The sequence below is a fragment of the Passer montanus genome, unplaced genomic scaffold, assembly GCF_014805655.1.
Source record: "Passer montanus isolate IOZ18808 unplaced genomic scaffold, ASM1480565v1 scaffold5, whole genome shotgun sequence".
NCBI classification, from domain to species: Eukaryota; Metazoa; Chordata; class Aves; order Passeriformes; family Passeridae; genus Passer; species Passer montanus.
This window is the reverse complement of record NW_024369929.1, coordinates 4,695,564-4,717,366: the sequence shown is the minus strand read 5'-3', so window position 1 is coordinate 4,717,366 and position 21,803 is coordinate 4,695,564. Positions and strand designations below refer to the sequence as shown.

Here is a 21,803-nt window from a genome sequence, read left to right as displayed (position 1 = left end):
ACAGTGAAACCACTTTGTAAAAAAAAAATTCCTTGTATTCTCCCCAGTTTATAAGTAAGAAAAGTGTTCACTCTCCAACTACAATACAGTGCAGCTCTCCATATATACCAAGAGAGTTTTCTACCATCTTTTAAAAGTATGTGTGTGTGACAGAAAGGAATTTTGTCCTTAACATGTTAGAGAATTTGCTTTGGCAGGTGTAACCTTTGTAATGATGCCAAGGTCATTAGAGACTTGTGAAGATCTGCTGGCTAAGTGCTGGTCATTCAATCAGCTGGAACTTCAGCAAGGTTTTATTTATATATCCAGTTTATTTCCAAAATTTTAATTAGGTTACTAAAGACAATACTTGCAACTTGCTTTTTACGCTTCTCTACATTTTACATGTATTTACCTCACTTATATTGAAAAAGTAGAGCAAATAATAGTTCAGTTTAATGGTAGTGTCTGTATCCTGAGATACATACTACAATAAGCAGACTGGAGCAGATCCCTAGATACGATGGCATCACTGTAATCTGAACTTAATGTTGAACCTCTTAGGTTAATGTATATAGACAGGTATTACTTCTGTGGTTTTTTATGTATATGGATATCTGGGGGGGTTGTTGGGTTGTTTGCTTTTGTGCATGTGTGGATCCACTTTTAGGTAAATACTGCTTCCTGTGTTGGGAAAGTAGAGCAAACCGTGGTTGATGTAGTGGAATCTCCAGGTCTGAGTGGGTCTACTGCAGTCCTCTCTTACTGTGCAGCCCCATGTAGGCAGTTGGATGAAAAAGAACAGACAAATCAACATTCCTTTCCCTGAACTCCCCAGCATGCCTCAGCTGCTTTCACTCAGCTCCAGAAAGGAGAAATTAGACTAAAAGGAGCCACTGGTGGAGTACTTGCTAATTAGTAAAACTTTGCTGCTTGCAGAAAGAAAAAAAATTAAAGGAATATATAAATACTATTGAAATTCTAGTACATGAAAACTTAAAGCATTGACAGAGATTTATTTCAGAGCTTTTAACTAGTCCTGTATTAGAAGAACAAGTATTTTCAGGATTTTCAAAAGACCAGAACTCGTCAGCCTGCTTATGCTGCCAGTTTTTGTATAATAAGTTCATTGACCCTGTAGACAGTCTGAGTGTTTTCTGAGTTACTGCTTTATCTAATTTGCATGATTTTAAAGCTGCTGCTTGCTAGAAAACAGTCTAGTGAGGGCACTCTTTGTAAACACCCTTTTATATAACTTTGCTTATTCCTTTTGGGTAAGGAGAGGGGAAGATCAGGAACGACAATCAAAAATAGTGTAAATGAAAAGTGATTTACACGCTTCCATAAAATATTTCACAAAATAGTTTCTGAGTAGTTTGCTAGGATTTCTTTCGCTTTCACCCAGATAAACACAATTTCACATGCAAAAAATGTTGTGCTTCAGTAATGAATGTGTAATTACTTATTGTTACCAGATAATGTAGAGGCCAACAGTATAAATGGATTTGAGAAGGATTAGAGAAATTAATGGATGATACATTCATGGAAGAAAACCAGTGAGAGCTGGACCAGTGTACAATGATGAATGGCTTGCCTCATAGTTGTTCTTCCTCTTTTTGCCTGTAAGCATCAGCCATAGCCATGAGAGAGAATCCTGGTCTAGACTGATTCCTGTGTTTGTTCTGATGTTCTTGCTGTTGTTTGGGGTCTTGGTTTAGAAGACAGTGGGGCTTCACTTGGGAACCAGATCTTTGTACAGAGTATTGTTTTGTATCAGCCCCTGAATGCCCAGAAACAAGAACCATCCATTATGTCCTGACTTCTTTTATGTTCTTTGGAGGTGGCTCTGAATGAGAAGTCAGTGAAGAGCAAAGATGAAATCCTTCCTGCTCTTTACAGAATTAAATGTTTATGAGTCCATACTTGGTCTGTGTTACAAGAGTATAGATAGTATAACAATATGGACAGATACTTCCACTCATGGTTTCCACAGTAAATAGCAGGGTGTTTCAGAGGGTAAATGGTAAGGTGATGATTAGCTCTGAAAAGTAACATGCTGCAGCCAGCTGCACTGCAAAAAAAAGTCAAAAATCCAGTGCCTCAAGTTGTGATGCATTGTTCATTATTGTAATTTGTGTTTGTGCTATGTATTGATTTGAGTTTCTGAAAAAAAAAAGTGTATGTTTTTGAATACAAGTTGAACTCAGTATTCAATACAAGTTGAACCACCACTATTTATTTAGTGTAAAAATCTCTTTATATTATCTGTCATTTACTCTGCAGCCCCACCAGTAGCTGTGTGGATGTAGTGTGTTGCATGTTAGTGCTTGGAATCATCAGTGGGGTGAGGCTGCCGAAATCTTGTGTTGCTGTGGAACACGCTCTTCATAAATATGTTCTTCTTTAAAAGGCCATATGGCTTTTTCTATCTGTTAATTTTTTTTTTTTTTTTTTTAACTTGGAATTACCTAACAATGGAATTTGGTAATGAAATATTTTAGGGCAAAAAAGAGGAAGATGTTAACGTGAAAATATGAGATGACAAGCATGAGACTGTTCAGGTGTCATGTATTTATCTGTTCCTATGCCCAAGGAGAAAAAATGCTAAAGTCTCTGTTGATAATTTAATGTTATATCTTAGCTGTATTTGCTTATGGATCTCCTGTTGGAAAACAGCATAAATTCTTTTTTTTTAAAACATGCCATAATTTGTTTTCACTAGAGTGCTGCTGTCCTTGCAAGTGAAAAAAATGCTGCACAAGAGGAGCGAAACAGTGTAGAAAATCAAATCAAAGAGTTGATCGAGGAAAATAAACAATTGAAGAGAACACTTACTGAGCTAGAGAGGAAAATTGAGGAGCTGCACAAACAAATTGATAATATGAAAGGAGAAGAAAATTCAGTGAAGGAAAAATTAAAGACATATGAGGTAAGTTAAGCAAACAAGCCCCTTGAGTAGTCTTCCTCTTTGCAATGTGTTCATTGTACAATAAAAAATGACCAAGGGGAGGATGGACAATGCCACAGGAAAGGGTAAGGAAACCGGGTTGTCAAGGAGCAGATGTAGTTTGCTGACATGTGTAGGAAAGATTTTCCCATCAAAAACCAGAGTAAAACCAAGTCACACCTTGGGACTGGGGAAATCAGTAACAGGCCAGAGTGAAAAGACTTCACAGCCTTTACTTGTCAGATTAAAGGCCTGGCCACTGTTTCTGAATGTTTCAAATTGCATCATTGCAGGAAGAGAAGCAACAATTAGAAGAAGCTTTGAAACATGCTGAGAAGGAGGGAAAAGAATTGTTAGTGTTAAAAGCTGCTTTGGAAAGCCAGCTGGAAGATATGCAGGTAAGGACAAGAAGAATTTGGATAATTTAAATTTTAAATTTTCTGTTAACCTGAGTCACTACTGCTTTCCGTACAGTTACATCTCATTATTTTTGAAGTACACTCCATTGTAAAGTTTAGACCTCACTTCAGTGTTCAAATGTGGAATAAAACCATAGCATCATCAAATTAAAATAGTTTCCTTAATGAAGTTTTTTTTTTCTATTTCCATGGAACTAGCAAAATTTCAGGGCTATGAATTACCAAATTAATAAACTGCCTAAGGTTTCACAAATCTATTATTTTCAATGATCTCATTCAATTCAACTCATGAAGGTATTTACATGTAAAAAAAATAAAAAGCTGTACTTGAATATAAACAAAAATATTGTTAATGGACAAATATCAGGACATTGCTTCTCTATTTTTATGAGCCTTATTTGCAAATGTTGTATGTATAGAACTGGAATATTTAATCACAAAACCAGAGACGTTTAACATGTATCACTAGGATTTGCAGACTCTTAAATTCTGAATGAAGTCCTCTTTCCACTTTGCTCCTTAGTCCACCTGGTGCCCAGGAAAGGTTATGCTTTCTCTCAGATCAGGCCAGAAATTAAACGTGTGAGGAATGCATCTACTTCAAAGCAGTGGAAAGAGATGTTGGCAGTGTTGTGTATGAGTCAAGATTGGGTGATGCAGATGACATGAAAGTTCAGATCTATTTATAAATGAGGGGAATGTGTATAAGTGTTGAAACTGTTCTTATTTACCTCATATTTTGTGTCTACAAAAGCTACAAACCTAATTTTTCTTCTCTGTGATCCACTTTTACATGAACCAAAGGGTTGATTTCAACATTATCAGTTTAGAATTCTCTTAGTTTTGCTTGTAGAAGCTAAAGTTTCAATTCAAGTCAGTCTCAAAGGTGAGGTACATGTAAATTGCTAGTGCCACATTTTAAACTGAATGAATGTTTTCCCCTGTTATCTTCAACATAAAATTTGCATCTCTGTTTTGAAAACCTGAAAATTAAACTTGTCTCTAAGTGAATAAAAAGCCAAGGAAATACTGTGTTAACCAGCATGTTCTCATGATTCAGTTAATTATGGTAAAAAGAAAAAATAACAACAGCAAGAAAATACTTCTATGTCTTTAAAATTTAATGTGCTTCAAGAATATAAGGTTTGAACAATACGGGTGAGTTTTGTTTCCACAAAATTATGTTTTTAAGCTGTTGTTTCTTGTAACTTCATGAATAAGTGTCTCCTCTGAGACTTTTGGTCAGGCTTGGTTTTTGGTTTTCTTAATTTTTATATTTTTTAATTTTAAACCTGTTTATCTGCTCTCTCTCACTGTTTCTCTTTGTTTGCTTGTCTGTATCACTGATAGTCTGCACAATCACTGCAGGGGTGTATTGCCCATCACTGGCTTACATTTAGCACACTCCCCTAAGAACTCCCTTCTGTCACAGTCTGACTTGACCTTGCTGTGTAACATGGATCAATGCACCATACGCATCTCCTGCATCTTGATTAGCTTTGGGTCAAGATACTTGAAAAGTGTGGGGTTTTTTTTCTGTTTATGCATCCTTCAGGGCATCATGCCAAATAAGCTGCCTCCAAGCAGGGTCTCCAAATGAAAGAATGCTAGGGAAGGTGACAGGAGAGTCTGTCTTGACATTTTATTCACAACTTATGTCTAAATTCTGGCACAGTAAATCGAGTCCTCTTTCTGATCTACACTCTTGTCCACCGGATATGAGCACTAACAGAGCTCAGGATGTAATCAGTGGGCCTTTTGTTTAGAACAATTCAGCCTTTCTGTCTTTAGAGTTGTTCTAATGAATAATGTTGTGCAGTAGGTTGATTTGGCCTTGTGTTACCATTGACAATTTAGACGACAAACTCTGGCACTGTAATAATGTGTATCCCAGTGGAAATGTAATTCCTGACTGGCCCATCTTGCTTTTTTACATAACACAAATTACTTGTAACGGTGGTCTAGTATAAGAAAGACAATGACAATACCAATAGAACTGTAACAGTTACTGGAAACAGCCATGTCTATTCCTCCTCCATTCTGGATTTGTAGTCAGAAAAGTTAAAGCTGGTATGCACTTAATTGTAATAGACAGTTTGCATTAGTGCTTTCATCTAAAATCATCCTCTAGATTTAAATTTTGTTCATGAATGCACAAGTGAGGAGTATTTTTGTAGCATTTTGTGTTGTGTTCTTACCTCTGTTACGGGGTAGCCACCTCTGTGTAGGGCAGTGTTTCAGGAAATGAAATACATCTCAATATTTTTGTACCATTGAGACGGGAAATGACCTAATTATTATGCCCTTTAACCATAGCATATACGGTACTGTGATATCTTAAAACCTAATAATTATACCAACATTATGGATGGCAGCATCAAGTAATCTGTGCTTTTTAAATGAAACAATCAGAACATGGGATCCTTTCAATGGGTGGAAAAACAGGAAGTTTCTTTTCATTGTGGTAGATAATGGTAGGCATCTAGAATTAGCATTGCAGAGCATTCTAAGTTGAAATACATTCTTAATTTTCAGTTATCAGCTGAGATGAATTACTGATTTTGTAAAGAGAACATTCAACTAGTATTGTTTGGAAAAAAATAGAGAAATATCAGAATAATCTTTTAGATTAGTGTGAAAACAAATTACTCCTTTTCATTTCCCCCATTTTGTTCTCTTTTCATATAATAACACTTTAACTTCTTCACAAAGTAATTAATTGCCACTAAAGATTGGCTTTAAATTGGCAACTGACAGGCTGTTTGCCTGACTTGCAGTTGCACTGTGACAGGCCAGCCAATTCCACTGAAAAGTGCTCAAGGATTTTTGTACATGAAGGGCATTCAAATTAGAGATTATACTTAAATTGACCATTGAAGCTGTCCTGTAGGACATCTAGATTTCAAATACTGAAATTCAGTATAGTGTACTGAGCAGGCAGACACTGAGGAAACTGCAGCATTTGGATGGCTGGTAGCAACATTCCCATTGTATTGTGGTTTTAATACCTGAGTTAAGAAAAGAGGTATAAATGGACATGCAGTTATTTGTAGCATGACATATCAGTGTTTGTCCTATACTAGCTAGCAAACTGTAAAACCTGAATTTTGTCTTAATTTTACAGCAGCTGCTGGTATTACTGTAATAAGTAACATACCCTTAAGGCATTAGAAGAGATGGGCTACACTTCATTACATGTACTTTTTAATCTCCTGCAGGGGAAGATCCGTTGCATTTCCCAGGAACGACAGCAGTTAAGTCAGCAATTAAAAGATGAAACTCAGCAGAAGGAACAGTTAAAGCAGATAAAGAATGAAATGGAGAATGAACGATTGCAACTGAGTGAGACTGTTGAGAAGTTACAGGAGGAGGTATGAGTTCATGCCCAAGAGGCTGCAGGGATCTGAATATTTAACAGATAGAAGTAAATGAACTGACAAATTATAAAGAATTATATATTTTTAAACATGTAAAAGAAAGTAAAGTGAAAACTTCAGCATTAATTTCTTAGTATTAGTTTCTTTAACCTAGAGGCTCTTATTAAAAGTTTTCAGGGTCGGAACAATGATTGGAACGCCAATATTACAAAATGGCATTGTAAACCAGTTCTGTACAAACCAGATCCCAGATCTGAGTTCAGTTCTCATGTACAGTACAATAATATTTCAGAGTTTTACACCTGATTCTCAAAATTTCTGCATCAGATTTATCTGCCATTTGTGTGTAAAGTGTACAGCTAAAACTGACATACTGAAGTGTGACTGTGCAGTTCATTGTGTCACTCAGCTGGAAGAACTGCTGACAGACAAAAAAGGAGAATAGTCTTGCCACACATGCTATTAGAAATTAACTTTACTGTTTTGTGTTTTCCCACTTCCGCATAGAAATTAATTTATTTGGGAATGTTTGATAAATTTTCTGTTTGAAAATACTGTGCTGAATACTGAAGCTGGAGGAAAAAAACCTTTTGTTGTATTAAGCACAACAGAACCTTTTGTATATGTACTTTTTGCCCAGATGTCTGAAATGGTGGAGATCTCAAGAACATCAACTCTGGAACTTCAGAGCCAGCTTGATGAATACAAGGAGAAAAATCGCAGGGAATTTGTAGATCTGCAGAGGCAATTAAAGGAGAAAAACATTGAGGTAGAAAAATCACGCCTGATGAACATAAGAATGCAAGATGAGGTAATTACTCATAAGTTCAGTGAGAAATTCTCAACTTTAACCTAGAATTCAATGCAGGTAGTTTTCAAGATAATGAATGTTTGCTGTCATGCTTTTGTGTACTCTCATGTACATCATGAGAGGCTGATCTCAGCATTTTTTTGAGTTTGATTTTCCATGGTGGTGATCAGCATGTTATTTCTGCTGGGGAAATGGGGGTTCCTGTTTAGGACAGATAAATGCAGTTTGTCAAATGAATGCACCTTAAGTGAAATGACAAGGATTCCATTGATGATCTGCTGCTCTTTAACGCCTGCTACCGAAGGAACTGAAAATTCAGAAATCTTTTTGATTAGGGAAAGAAGCCACCAGTTATTTAGGAAAAACAAACAACCATACAAACATACATTCTCCTCTTCTTTCATATGAGCCATGGTGGAGCTTTAAATCACAGTGGGTTCTGTGCAACCAAGAATTAACCAGTCTTGAGTGTCTGCCTCATAGTATGTAAATTTTTCCGTAAAGACAATCCAGTCTTTTAAAAATCTGCATATACCTGTTCTCCAGTTGGAAAAATTATGAGAATACATTGGTAACAGATGTTTTCTCTGTATGGAATATTTTTGTAGTAGGATTTTTCTAGTTTAGAACTCTTATATTGCCCTCTCCCCTTAGAAAACTTGTTTTAAATTAAATTTAAAAGAACAACAATAGAAGAAAGAGTAGTTTCTATATATTGTTGTGTCTTCCTTCTATATTTATTCCATTCAGGGATGGAGAGCCTCTGTATAGGAATGAAGACTCATGATGAAAAATGAAAGATAAAACAGTGATTTTGAGAACATAGCTCTTGAGTTGAATGAAATTGTATGTAGATACCTGCACTAATATATACATCAAATATGTAAATGTACATTTACACAGTGTAAGCACACTGTGTTTGCAGTTATCTCATTATAGGTCATAATCCAAGTTTATTTTCTTGGTGCCATCTGGTGGATAAAACAAAAATTACTGTGAAAAGCCAGGAACTCAGTGGAATTCCTGTCATGCTTCCAGATCTGTGTGTTTGCACTGAGTCCCCTTTGCTGCCATCCCTTGTTTATAGGAAGTACAATCTTAGTGAATTCCCTTGATCTTATTGCTTCAGATGCGTCTGATGGAAGAAAACCTGAAGGACCACCAGAGAGCCCAGGATGAGGCAATAACAAAAACTCAGTTACTGGAACAGACTGTGAAAAGCTTGGAGTATGAACTGGAAGCCAAAAACCACTTAAAAGATGATCGGGCAAGACAAATCAAACTAATGGAGGTAAAAGACATTCTTAAGGGTTTGTTTCTTTTCTGAAGAGATGAACATAATTTTGTTTCACTTGGATTCTGCTTGGAAGGAATCAACGTAGCTTCATGTTTTTGAAAATCCTTGTAGTACTACTGCAGGAATTAATGTGGTATATTTTAAAGGTAATTTGTTAGCATATCTATTGTAACATGATATGTTCTAAATTAGACTTTTCTCTCATACTTTTAATTAACTTATTTTTAATTAATTTTATCTAGCGCTTATGATGCAGATTTGCATGATTTTCATTTCTAGGCCCATCATTCAACTTCAAAAGTATTTAGAAGTGTAAGTTTAGTTTAGCCTTTGATACCAGTTTATTTCAGGAGTGAACTTGTGCCTCTAACTTGTTACAGGGCTTCATAACTGTTCAGTTCAACTAGGCTGTCACTTGTCTTTCATAACCAAACATCTCTATGTCATTGTACTCAGATAAAAAGAAATTAGTCCTCAAAATGTATAATGTAATGCAGACACTCAAAAACGTCTCTGGAAACATTACAGAATTTATCTTATCTTCTTGAAATTTTTGAGAGTGATTAAAAAAAAGGAAACAAAACATTTCTTTTACTTCTGTCAAACAAATTCACTCTAGAGGCTTATCTACCTGCCATCTCTTTGGTTGTGTATTTTAAGAGGCATTTCAGTTTCCAACCTTAGTTTTTCAGACACTTTGGGTCCTTGAAGTTTACAGAAGAATGCCCTGATAGCAATCTGAAGAGGATGGAAAGTACTATATTGAGGTTGCTTTTCTTTGTTCCACTTAGGACAAGTTGTCTCACCTGGAACTTGAGCTTGATGAAGAAAAGAATAATTCGGATTTGTTGTCTGAGAGGATCAGCAGGTGCAGAGAACAGGTACTTGTTCAAGTTTTGCAGCTTTTGCTTAATGATTCTCTAAAAAAGTTTTATTAGGAGCACAATCAGTATTGATCTACTAAATAATAATTAGCAGTATGATTTATACGCTATACTTGAGCAGAGCAGGTAAATCCAAAAAAACCCAAGGTTCACAAACATGATGAAATATGCTTCCTCCACATCATCACAGACCATTCTTTCCTGTTATTCTAACTGGAAAACAGACACAGGATGTATATAAAGACTGAAGACTAGTAAGCTTATTGTGAAGAGTCTCTTATATTGAAAGATCACTATTTTAATCATACTGAAACGTAATTCAGCATAATAGAATCTTAATTTCAAATAAGGAAGAGGAGGAGCTTTAGGAAATTGTGGAATTATTTAGTGAAATCAGCTGAACCAATAATGCTAGCCAGTTTCAACAGAGAGGAAGCTTTATTGTCATTACAAGTAAAAACTGATTAACATATATGAAAGACAACTGGAAAGTATTTTCCACATAAAAACATCAGTCTTTTGTTCCAGAAATGCAATATAAGTTGATAGCCCAGAAAGAGGGGAAGAAGGATTTATTAATGAGGTTGTATCTCATGGGGCAGAAAATGTAAAGATAAAGTAATACTTGCCAAGTTAAGTGAGACCTATCATAGTAACTCAAACAAGTAACAAAAGGGTTTTTGTCTGTATAAGTAGAGGGAAGAAGTTGTGGAGACTGTAGGATGAGGCCTCTGTCAAGATAAAAAGTAATCCAGATATGCCCTGTCAAATAAAAGGAAATTTTACCCCTGTCTTCAGTAAAGCCTGTGAATGTGCAGGTGGGGAGAATGAGAGTGAATATATTGAAAATGAGACCATTGAGTTGGAAATTACCAAGTTTTAGGAGAATTAGGAGTTCATTGGTTTGAAGACAGAGGCCTTAATAATGTTATTCAAGAATTTTGAAAGAACTGACGTAAGAAATTATAGGTCCTATAACAAAGATTTTTAATAAACTAGTAGAGTATGGGGCCTAATTACTGCAGAAGTAGCCAGACATACATGGCTGAGTAGTCAGGATCATGCAAATGTTGTAATAGTTTCTGGAAAAAAATACAGTGATGTGGCTGTCTTGGAATATCATGGTCTAGGTAGTGTTCTTTGCCTTATTTTTGCTTTCTGAAAGATTTGAAACTGATGCATAACTCCTTAAAGCATATCTGCTGCTGTAACTCTACATAAAGTACTACAGCTCACAGTAAATTCCTAGAAGCTCAGAGGACAATTAGCATTGAGTTACCCACAATAATCTGTTCTGTTCTCATTTCTCTTTCTCCAGAAAAAAAAAAAAAGAACTACTGACATTCTTTTGAATAGCTGTAGCTTTAGAGGGAGAACAGAAAGTAAAATCTTAGTTTCTGTGTCTTTTCAATGAAATTTTGTGTTCCACTGAGACAGCTGGAGAGTTTAAAGTGAGGTAGAGCTCAGCTTTCTCTCACACATCCTTCAAGCACCAAGGCAGCATTACTTCTTTGTTTGAACTCAGGCTACTGAGATTCTGTTTGATTGTAATAAAGACTTTCTGCTATTGTTCTGTTGATACTGTTCAGACTCAGAGTCAGTGGGTGAAATAGAATGCAAAGGACCTATAATAATGTGGGGTCATGCTGTTGTTAAATCAGGAAGCCTTTAATACTGGAGTCTGTGCCTGTGTTGTAAACCTGGGATAAATGCACTTCAGTCATAGCTGCCATGGAAGTTAATTTGCTAACTGAATGGAAACCTAAAATACAGTTTGGTAACTAAAATGTTACATAATGGGTAAAAGACATGTTTATTTTGAGGTCTGGAATTTCTCATTTCACACATGAGTTATAAAGGTTGCTTTGTTTTGATTTTATGCCAGAATGACTAAGTAGTCAAATTACTAAAGAGTATTTCAGGGTCTGCTAAGCATTTATAATGACATGAGAAATTATAATGGATTTATTTTGGTAATATCTGTATTCCTCTACATTTTAAAAACTATTATTATAAATATGTTATTTTAACATACTGATAATGAACTATAATACTGAAAATTCCAGTAAAAACAAATTTAAACAACTGGTTCTATTTTACATAAAGCTGAATGTTTGAATAAACATTGGCTAGAATAATAGTTCACATTTCACTTGCCATGAAATGTTATTCTTTTATAATTTAAACACTCTTTTGAATCTGAATGGCTGCATGATACACTGTTCTCATCTCCTTTTGCCTTGTTCTAAGTACCACAGCAGAATGGAAACATAAAAAAATGTTGGGGAAAAGTGGGTCAAATCCTATTAGTTTTTAAATAATAATGTGTTAGTAACTCTAGAAAGACCAAAATGCTCAAACCACATTAACACAGACACAAATGGAAAGCTGGAGCACTCAGCTGCTCTTTGAGTCTAAAGAGTCCCCTGGGCAGGGACAGGCATGGGGAACAGGGACAACCAAAATGATAGTTTAGTAAGTGATTTTTTTCCTGTGAACAAGTAAAATGAAGTATCTCTTGCCGTATTGACTTCACAAATATAATTGAAAAATCCTGACAATACCCTCATCAATTCCTGTGTTCTGTGACAGTGCAAGCAAGAGTCTGGTGACTTCAGAGTTGTTTCCAGTAAGTGTGAAAAATGGACTTATTCGTTTTCATGACAATTTTAGAATAAATAGATAAGGATAAAATTACACTGACCTGCATAATCTGCTTTCTTTTGGTGAAGTGTTCCCTGTGGAGAGCTGTATACCTGCTCTTTACCTGGCACTGGCTGTGGGTAGCAAAGAAATGAAAATCTGGATATGAAGGTTGTTTTTCAATTCTGAAGCATCAAAGGGATTTTTTTAGCTTTAACTTTCTTCTTGATTAATCATTGGGTTTTTTGGTCACATACTTGGAAATTGTCTAAGGCATGTATTATAAATATATATATGTACAGATACACACAGTATTTAGCAATTAACAGGAAACATAGGCTGTAAACCTGTGAGATGATGAACAATACTGATGGCATCTCAATTATTATTAGAAATCAATTTGCTTTCACTGTTATGAACTCAACAGCTGCTTTTAATCCTAAAGCTGGCACAGAATGATAAAGCTTTGTAAAATCTGATACAATTGCTTTTCTCAATTCTTTGTTGTTAGCATTCTTTAAATCCAGCTGTGATAAGTGTTGCCTTAAGCTGCAGAAATAGTTTATTCTTTTAACACAGCTATAATATATTAGACATAGGAAGGGTAGAACATGGATCATGAAGTCCCATGTGGTACATACACAGGGTATGGCCATGAAACTGGTTCATCTTACTGCTGTGAAATAAGTGGAACTTCAAGCATATTTTGGCAGACAACTGTTTTTCTCCTTTGTGCATGTTAATTATGTGTTTACTATTGAAAAACACAAGAAGATAAAACAGTTTAGGTCTCCTTCAGCAAGAATTCTATCTGCTGCCCTTTTCTTTTAACAAGCTCTTGTAGATATTTGCACGTAGCTTGCTGATCCTAATCAGATATAGATCTTTTTCTCTCTCCCACTACCTTTCTGTGAGGTTGCTTTTACCAAGAGGTGTCCAACAACAGTAGCAGTCATCTTGGAAATATAATAATTGTCCTCCAAATAATTCCATAGTTTAAAACTTGGGAAAGCTGCACAAATTTGTTACAGCCTCTGAGCACAGTAAGAGCACAGTGGAACCTCAGAGTGGGTCCATTAAGCAAGTTCCTACATAAAACAAAACCCCTTTCTTCAGTTAACAGTTACATTTTTAATTAGTCATTCATTTTACCACAAATTTAGCTGTATTTTTTCCTATGTCTGTCTTGCTAAAGCAATTACAGCAGAATAAATTCTACGTAATCCCTCACATTATAACTTTTTTCATATATTTCATTAATAAATACAGCTATTGTACGCATGTGATTCTAATTTGTGCCTATAAAGTAATACTTTACTATATAATATTTTATTATATCACGTATAAAATGTTGTTATTAGGCTCCCATGTGACAGTGAGAGCTTTTAAGAAATTACCCAGCTGTTGAGAACACAGCCACGTGCTGCCATTGGTATTCTAGGAGCTGTTATGACCTTCATTTTCAGGAATGCCTTCTGCTCTTCTGTCCCCATCCTGTGGCATAACATATGCAATTGCATGCATTGCTGCCATTATTTGTATTCATATATCAATTTACAAGCTCCAGAAAAAGTGCAAATTACTTCCTTTAACCATTATTAACTAAAAATGTATATTTTAATATTATGACATCGTTAAAAAATAAGACCTGGGGCACATTTTCATCTATTGTACTTGTTTAACCTTCACATTCTTAACATTGCTTTTGGATTTTTTAATGCAAGAATTCCCAATGACTTTTGAAAGTCCTTTACTGAGATAAATTTGTAACTGAGAGCTGCTTAAGTGGAATGATTTGTTCATGCAAGTTCATATGTAACTGATGCAAAGCAGGGAAGAGTGCTGTGGCCACTGAAATCTTTATCAGCCTTTTTTTTGCTGGGACAGGAACTGGTACAGATATTCACTGTGTTCCCAGATGATTTCTATCATAAAAAGCCTGTGCAGTGTAAACCACAAATGCTGTGGTAACATTCTCTGTGCCTGTAAAAGCATTTTTAGAGACTTGCAGGGAGTCTCAGAAAGGTTAGAAGCAAGATAAGTATTTCAGTAGCCCTACAAACTTTGTTCTTCAGTGCCAAAGTTTCAGTAGCAGCTGTTAGGTAGTTTGAAGTTTTACTTTGAGCTCCGTATTTTTTCCAATCAAGTCCAATAGTGAAGTAAAGCAAACTAATTTTGCATTCTTATCTTGAGTCTGTATTGATTAGGTAGCTTTTTAACATCTTTACACATGGAGAATATATATTTCTTGTGGTTGTTGAATACGAAGCAGAAATATTAACAGGAACTGTAAAAAAAGTTACCTTTCAACAAAACAAGAAAACCCACCCCCTCTCCAGATCTGGAGGTTGGTGCTCCTCCAGTACAACAGACATAAAATTAACTGAAGGAGGGGAGCAATGTTTGTATCCATCATCCAGCAGAGTCTGTTGAAAAAGAGCTTTTACTACTCCTATACATACAGAAAACTGCAAGTCTCTGTGGAGTGTTTCACTGGGTTCTGGGCACTTGTCTGCAGGTACCAGTTTGTGTTGAATAAAGAGAAACTTTACTAAGACTAATCAGCAGCTTAAAAGTTTAAGCTGCTGACTGAAAGTTTAAGTTTTTACAGTTTTAGAGGTTCAGACTTAAGTATGAAGAAAACATTTGGAAAAGGTGTTTGAAGATGGATGTGATGTTCCAGAACTCAGTGTTCTGCCACGTGATGTATCTTTTATAAAACAGCTCAGAGTTGAGTTCCTTGCTACAGAATGTACATGGTAAACATCAACACTATCCAATGTGGGTGTGAAATGCCTAGAATGAGTGCTGGGAATAACATGGACTTCTTGAAGCAGAAAGTTTTGTCTACAATTGTAGCTGTAAAGCTCATCTGAAATCATGTATATGTCTTGAGTTATGAGAAAGAGCACATTGCTTATTGCATAGGTATATGTAGTTTATATATATACAACACACAGTATAATATAGATAAATATTATTTAAGTCTCTCATTAACATTTCTGTCTAACAGATTGAACAAATGAGGACAGAGCTACTTCAGGAAAGAGCTATAAAGCAAGACTTGGAGTGTGACAAAATTTCCTTGGAAAGACAGGTAATTATGTCTGGTTGTAAATGACCACTTCCAGAGGAGCTGTTCTGCCACAGCTTAACAGTCCTTCAGGAACACTGTTGAAGATATCATTTAAAGTAATTGTGGTTTTAATTGGGTGTTTTCTTATGTAGTAATAAACAATTCTTCTGCAGTTCAGTGGTCATTGAAAGCAAGGTTACTTATCATAGCTCTTAAGTGAGATCCAGAGGAAAGATATCTCAACTGGTCATAGTATTATTTAAAAATTCAAGAACATAAAACAGATTGTAATGGGAATTTAGAGAACCTGTTAGTACAACACACCTAATTAGGTGCCTTCAATTGTGACATTGCTCTCATCTTAATTGTTTGAGAAAAAAGAATGCCACCTACTGGTATATATTATGTACATTCTTGTACTTTAGTTCTGATCTTCCTGTCATAGTCCTTTTTTCTGTGTTTGAGACCTGAGAGCATGCTTTGAAGTTCTGTAACAAAGAGCTTTATTTTTCTGTTCATCATGTAACTCTTTATTTGTTGGGGTATTTTTTTTCTGTCAATTCTTTGACTAGGTCTCCATTGAAAACCTATATAACCTAGCCTCAGGAAAATATAAGTGTAAATCTTAACAAAAAGTCTCCTTTTACAAATCTTTTTCAAGCTATTTTTGTACTAGGAATAGCATTGGAGAATTAAGAAAGGCAGGGGGACACCCCAGTAATAGCTTTGTTAAATAAAGTGGTATTGGATGTAAGTAATTTGTCTGGTTGTTCTGGCCATACACCAGTGATTTACAGGGCAAGAACACAGAATTTTACAAAAAAATTCAGTGTAGCATAAGACAGATCTGACAGAATATTTGAAAAAAAATTGGCACATTAAAAAGTACTGCTGGAAGGGGCTTGCAACTACCTGAGATTTAAGTGTCCATTTAATCCTAAAACTTGAACTGAAGCTGAACAGTAAATTCTTTTCAATAAGCCAAAGTAGTAGAAAATTTGTTTGTAGTAAACTGTAAAATCTCAATGACTTTCCAAGTTCACTAAATACCATACTGATCACTGTACATACTGATATATGTTTTTCTGGAGACATGAATTTGGTGTTAAGGTGATATTTGTCCATCTGAGTGAGTGTGTATTAACCAAGTGTGTTCCAACCACAGAACAAGGACCTGAAGAGCCGAATCCTTCACCTGGAGGGTTCTTACCGATCCAGTAAGGAGGGACTTGTTGCTCAGATGGAGGCAAGGATCACAGAGCTGGAAGAACGACTTGCAAATGAAGAGAGGTAAAACCAGTCATCTTAAGATCAAAACATGCACATATATGCTTGTTATTAAGGCCTCTTGCTAATATTAAATCTCTCTTACAATTAACCTGAGGTTTTTTTCCAACAAATTAAAATGGTTACTGTTTCATAAAAGTATTGCAAATTTTCTTTTTTACTGCAAACACAGTAGAAGTTTATCTTAAAATTTACAACTGGGCACAGTGCTAACATGATTCCATAGCTCCTTATTTTATAGAAGTCTAATAACAGGAGCATGCTTAGAAATGTTAACTGTTCTGTAACATCCACTTTCATGTTTGCTTTTTGTTTAATCTTGGAGTAATATACTTTTGTTGCTAAATGTTGCTGTGGTGTCAGAAGAAATTCTCCATAGTCATTTCTGCTTATGAGCAAATTTCTCAATACGTTGCATGGAATCAGTAAATCCAAGCAGGGAGCCTAATTATTTATTTAATTCCTATAAGAGTGTTGAAGAATTAAATTATCAGGATTGGGAGCATTTCAGTTGTTTTTTTACAAACCTGTCTTATCCTGGGTTTGGTTTTTCACTAGGGATAGAATCAATTTCCAACTAAGTAACCGCAGACTCGAGAGAAAAGTGAAGGAGTTAATGTTGCAAGTAGATGATGAACATCTGTCATTGACTGATCAGAAGGACCAGGTAGGGGAAAAACTAATATGCAAATATCTGATATTAATCCTACTAGCCTAACCCATCATGTATAAAATATACAAGACAAATGGGGTAGATGCTGATTACTCTGTTGTTTATGAACTTCCATTTAGTGATATTTGCAGCTGCCATTGCATCATGTGCTTTTGTCTAGTACTAAATTGTTATTAATTTTGAAAATTATGCAAAGAAAGCAGTTACAGAAAGCAATGCTAATTTAAGAAGTAAAGCAAATAACAGACAGTAATTGATCCTATAAATACACCAACAGGTAATATATTGTTTTGACACCATAAAATTTTGTATTAAAAAAAGCTGTTTACTGTTAAATATAGGCTGTAAGTCTAAATACACACTGATGTTCCAATAGCAATGTGCTGTACCATTACCATGGTCTTGGTTGAGTAAAACATGGTTTGTTTCAGCACCTGAGCCAACAGTTAATATTCTGGCTGGAGAATGAACAGTGTGTTTCAAATTGCAGACATCCATTTCAGGAATGATCTTAAACAATCCTCTGGGATTTTGAATTTTATTTTATAGTATCTGTTAAAGTCGCTTAACTTAGACACACTTATAACTCTACTCTGTTGTTATTGATAACCAGTTCTTGCTATCACATAATAGTGTTTTACTCTACCAAAGCTCTCTTTGCTTGCTGCTGGTTTTTCGGTATCTAGTTTTTTCAGTAAAAACCAGTATCACATTATTTTTCTTAAAGTCTAATGCTGACTTTCAAATATTTCTGAAGCAGAGGATTACAGTGTCACTACACAGGCAAAGTTTTGTCTTTATTCTCCCTCTCATAGATGCTGGAAGAATAAAATTCCTTTGTTAAAATAGTCCTCTAATCAGGTGACATGTAAATATTGCAGTTGAGTTTGCGTTTGAAAGCAATGAAACGTCAAGTTGAAGAAGCTGAAGAAGAAATAGACAGACTGGAAAATGCTAAAAAGAAACTCCAGAGAGAACTGGAAGAGCAACTAGACATAAATGAACAATTGCAAGGACAGCTTAACACTGCAAAAAAAGAATTAAGGTAGGATGAGTTGTCAGACGTTCCAGTTCTGTATCACACCACTTCTCACACATCTGACCACTTGCTCCTGTATGCCATAAACTGAGAGCTTCCTCTACAAGTTTGTCATCAGCACACACAGTTTGACAGAGACCTGTGAAACTCTGTAGGTGTCCCAGCTTTCTAAGATCTCCCTACTGAATAAAGTCATTGAGGCAAGGAATATAAAATGGAAAAAAGTGGTGGGACTTGACACTGTTACCATTTGTAGCAGTAAAAATTTCCCTAATGGCTGAGAGGTACAGTCATCCTTTGTTAGTTTTCCTTGGCCATCTGTGAACATCCCAGTGTGCAAAGTTTACAGTTTCCTCTCTCTGCCACTTCAGTTAGAGGTGCTTAAAAATGTGATTGCTTGATCTTGTGCATGTTTCCTTCATGTAAGATGTAATCTGTGATAACCCCTGCTGCAGCACTTTGACATCCTTCAAAAATATAAATCCTGCCTGTCAATGTTTAAAGCTTTCTCTAAGTGTTCTGTGTGTAGATGTGCTGTTTGAATAGCAAATATGTGTATTTTTGTTTTAGTAGACTGAAGAAGTCACCAAGCAAAGTGCTGGCTGATTCTGATGATGATGACGACGATGACGATGATTTCAGCACGGATGGCGATAGTCTCTGTGAAGTACCTTCAGGAAATAATTTCTCAAAAGATGATGACACAAAAATCTAAATAAGTATGGGTGCAATTCCTTGAAAGTACTGGAAGAATAACATAAATTATCAAGAAACTGGATATTCTAGAAGCCAAATGACATAAAGGGATTTAAGAGTTGGAAATACAAGGTTTCCATCTATATTGTGCCATTTTCTTGTTTAGATCTCCACTGTTTATTATAGAAAACAGGATTGCATTATAAAACACCTATAAAACTATATATATATATCTATAAACTGCTACTGGAAATGTGAGAATAACATTTCACATTGGAAATGGGATTTTGCTAAAATTCTGTTCAAGTAAAAAACCATTTGATATTAATTCAAAATTAGTTTTTAGTTGTTAAAAGCTTTTCCCTAAAATTAAGGAAACTATAGAAGATAATTTAATAATTGTAAGTAAGGGGAAATTCTGTATAAAATGTAAATATTTTAAATTTTATCTTTTTATTGACTACTTTAGTACTATTTTGTAAAGTTTCAAATATTATATAAATCAGTTTGATATGTAATATCTTTAAGTTTATATTGAATGATTTGGGTTTTCACTAAGAGGAAAACAAATGAAAATGAATACATTTCATGCATTACAGAGCAGATTCATAGTTCCTGGGCAAGGAAGTACATTTAAATACCAGTGTAAGTTTTATTGTATGTGTTCTGTATATTAGAGGTCAAATGTTAATCCTGCCTGTTGACTTTAAAAGGACCATCACATCTGCATGATGAGAGAGACTTGGCTTCAACTTCCGTGTAAACTTCATTTGGGAAGCTTTCTGTTCTTAGTAGGGAAGGGTGAGAATGATGTCAGTCATTACTTGGTATCTTTCATTTCCTGAAAGGAATGCAGTTCTGCCAGAGGCAGAATGTTATAGGCCTGCTGATTTGAGGACATTGGGACAGTCTTATATTGCAAGTTTCTAAAGAGTCCCACTTGTTCCAGTAAAATTACTTGTGGTCTTTGACTTTAAGTACATGCCGTTTATTGATACGAAAATTTTATGCTGCTGGCAAGAAATTGCACCAAGGAAACAGAAAGCATGTTATCTGATTTTTCTTTCTAAGTTCTTCTTGACCATCTACTAGTGATATATTGCAGTGCATGGTCATATCTGCAGATACATATTGGTATTTCAGTTTACAGAAGTATCTGTATTTTAGGTTATCCATCTATTCAACAAACTTTTTGGGAAATGTAAAAGAAAGAGCATTGAAGATTTTATTTTTAAAACATTTTCTATTTCGTTGCTAAAATTATTTTTTGCCATTTGTATTACACCAGACTGGTTTTGCTCCTTTGCAAATCTAGAATTCTAAGGAAAGGGCATTACTACAAAACTTTGTTAATAAACCATAGTTAGGTCCTGTCTATTTATCAGTATTTGTTCTCAGTTATAGGTTAATGAGCACTTGTTCATTGATTTGATGAAGTAATCATGGAATTGTAAAAAATACTTTGAACTGAAGTTGCTGGGAACTTCCATTATTCCCACAAAGGAATCTGCTGCAGAGGACAAATTTAACAGCTCTGACAGTGAGGCTGGCAGATGTGGTTAAGGCAAAAGTCCCGACAATGGCAGTATCCATTTTCATACAGTTGCATGAAATGAAACTCCTGCCTGCGAGGTCAGAAATATATTCCTGCATAGCAGATCACAAACTCTTTGCCATGCAATTCCCTTCAACTTGCTTTTGATCATTTGAGTTATACAGGAAATAACAGGAATGGCAAAGTTGTCTCTGAATCTTGTATCTTTACCAGTAGCATGCACATGGAACATCTTGCAGTATTGGCATTGCTATTTTGACATCACAGGAACAGCCTTTCATCCAAGAAGACCTGTGCTACACTGTACTGACAATCATCATAGAAACTGCTGTGATTTATTTGTTGTTTCATTTGCGTGTTTATGTAGACTTAACTTCAAGCAACTGATTCCAATCCCCAGTACTCTATCCTGTAATGTTCATAGATTACTTATTTCAAACCACTGGAAAAAAATCACTTAATATTTCATCTACCTCCAGTTACACTAAACTGTAAAAGAAAAATTCACTTAAAATAAACAGTCAGTGCTCTCAGTTCTATTTTGTGCATATACCTTGATATGATAATTGAATATTGTAGAAGACATGTTTAAAACATACCAAGAAAATAATTATCTAGGAAATATTGATGCTGTAAACAAATTTCTGCATGTTTTTCTCTTTGGCTATCTACTTTCTTTGTAACTTGTAAAGCAGGTGGCAGGTGTAACATCTAGAAGACTCCTCATTTGAACTTAGAAGGAGGAAGACTATATTGTTGCAGACTCCTACTGGCAGCAGTTCTTCTTAGTAAACCTCCTCTTTTTCAGAAAAAGAACTTGTCTTTAGTTTCTTCACTCAGACTTGCCAGTGGAATTTCCTCTTTAGAGTTCTCAAATAATATGACTGAAAGTCTTAAGACACTGAAAAGGATATTCCAATTCATTCACCAAGCAGTTGGCAGCTCTGTTTCTCAATACTTTTTAACTGTAATGATGGTAAAATCATCTTCATTGGCACAAACAAAATTTATAGTAGTTTAAGGTCATCTTATTTGTTCACTCCACCTCCTCTTTGCTTTCTTCAAAGCTCATGTTCAGTCAAAGTTTAGTTTAGAAACATTTTCCTGGTTTTTTTCATGC

The 21,803-nt window shown here is 35.3% G+C and overlaps 1 protein-coding gene across 6 annotated transcripts in view; it reads left to right on the top strand.

Moving 5' to 3' along the window:
* The window catches only part of CGNL1 (cingulin like 1), a 55,188-nt gene extending 33,692 nt beyond the window's left edge, over positions 1-21,496 (top strand). For 4 of the 6 annotated variants that reach the window (XM_039723394.1, XM_039723390.1, XM_039723393.1 and 1 more), the window contains 11 exons: positions 2,702-2,908; positions 3,220-3,324; positions 6,564-6,716; positions 7,363-7,533; positions 8,663-8,824; positions 9,622-9,711; positions 15,371-15,454; positions 16,599-16,723; positions 17,279-17,387; positions 18,275-18,438; positions 19,003-21,496. In XM_039723394.1, the coding sequence (XP_039579328.1) occupies positions 2,702-2,908; positions 3,220-3,324; positions 6,564-6,716; positions 7,363-7,533; positions 8,663-8,824; positions 9,622-9,711; positions 15,371-15,454; positions 16,599-16,723; positions 17,279-17,387; positions 18,275-18,438; positions 19,003-19,147 (1,515 nt within the window). In that variant the 3' untranslated portion in view covers positions 19,148-21,496. Of the gene's footprint in view, positions 1-2,701; positions 2,909-3,219; positions 3,325-6,563; positions 6,717-7,362; positions 7,534-8,662; positions 8,825-9,621; positions 9,712-15,370; positions 15,455-16,598; positions 16,724-17,278; positions 17,388-18,208; positions 18,439-19,002 lie in introns of all 6 variants that reach the window. The other 2 variants (XR_005629158.1, XM_039723391.1) reach the window with 2 other exon arrangements.
* Positions 21,497-21,803: the final 307 nt, after the last annotated feature.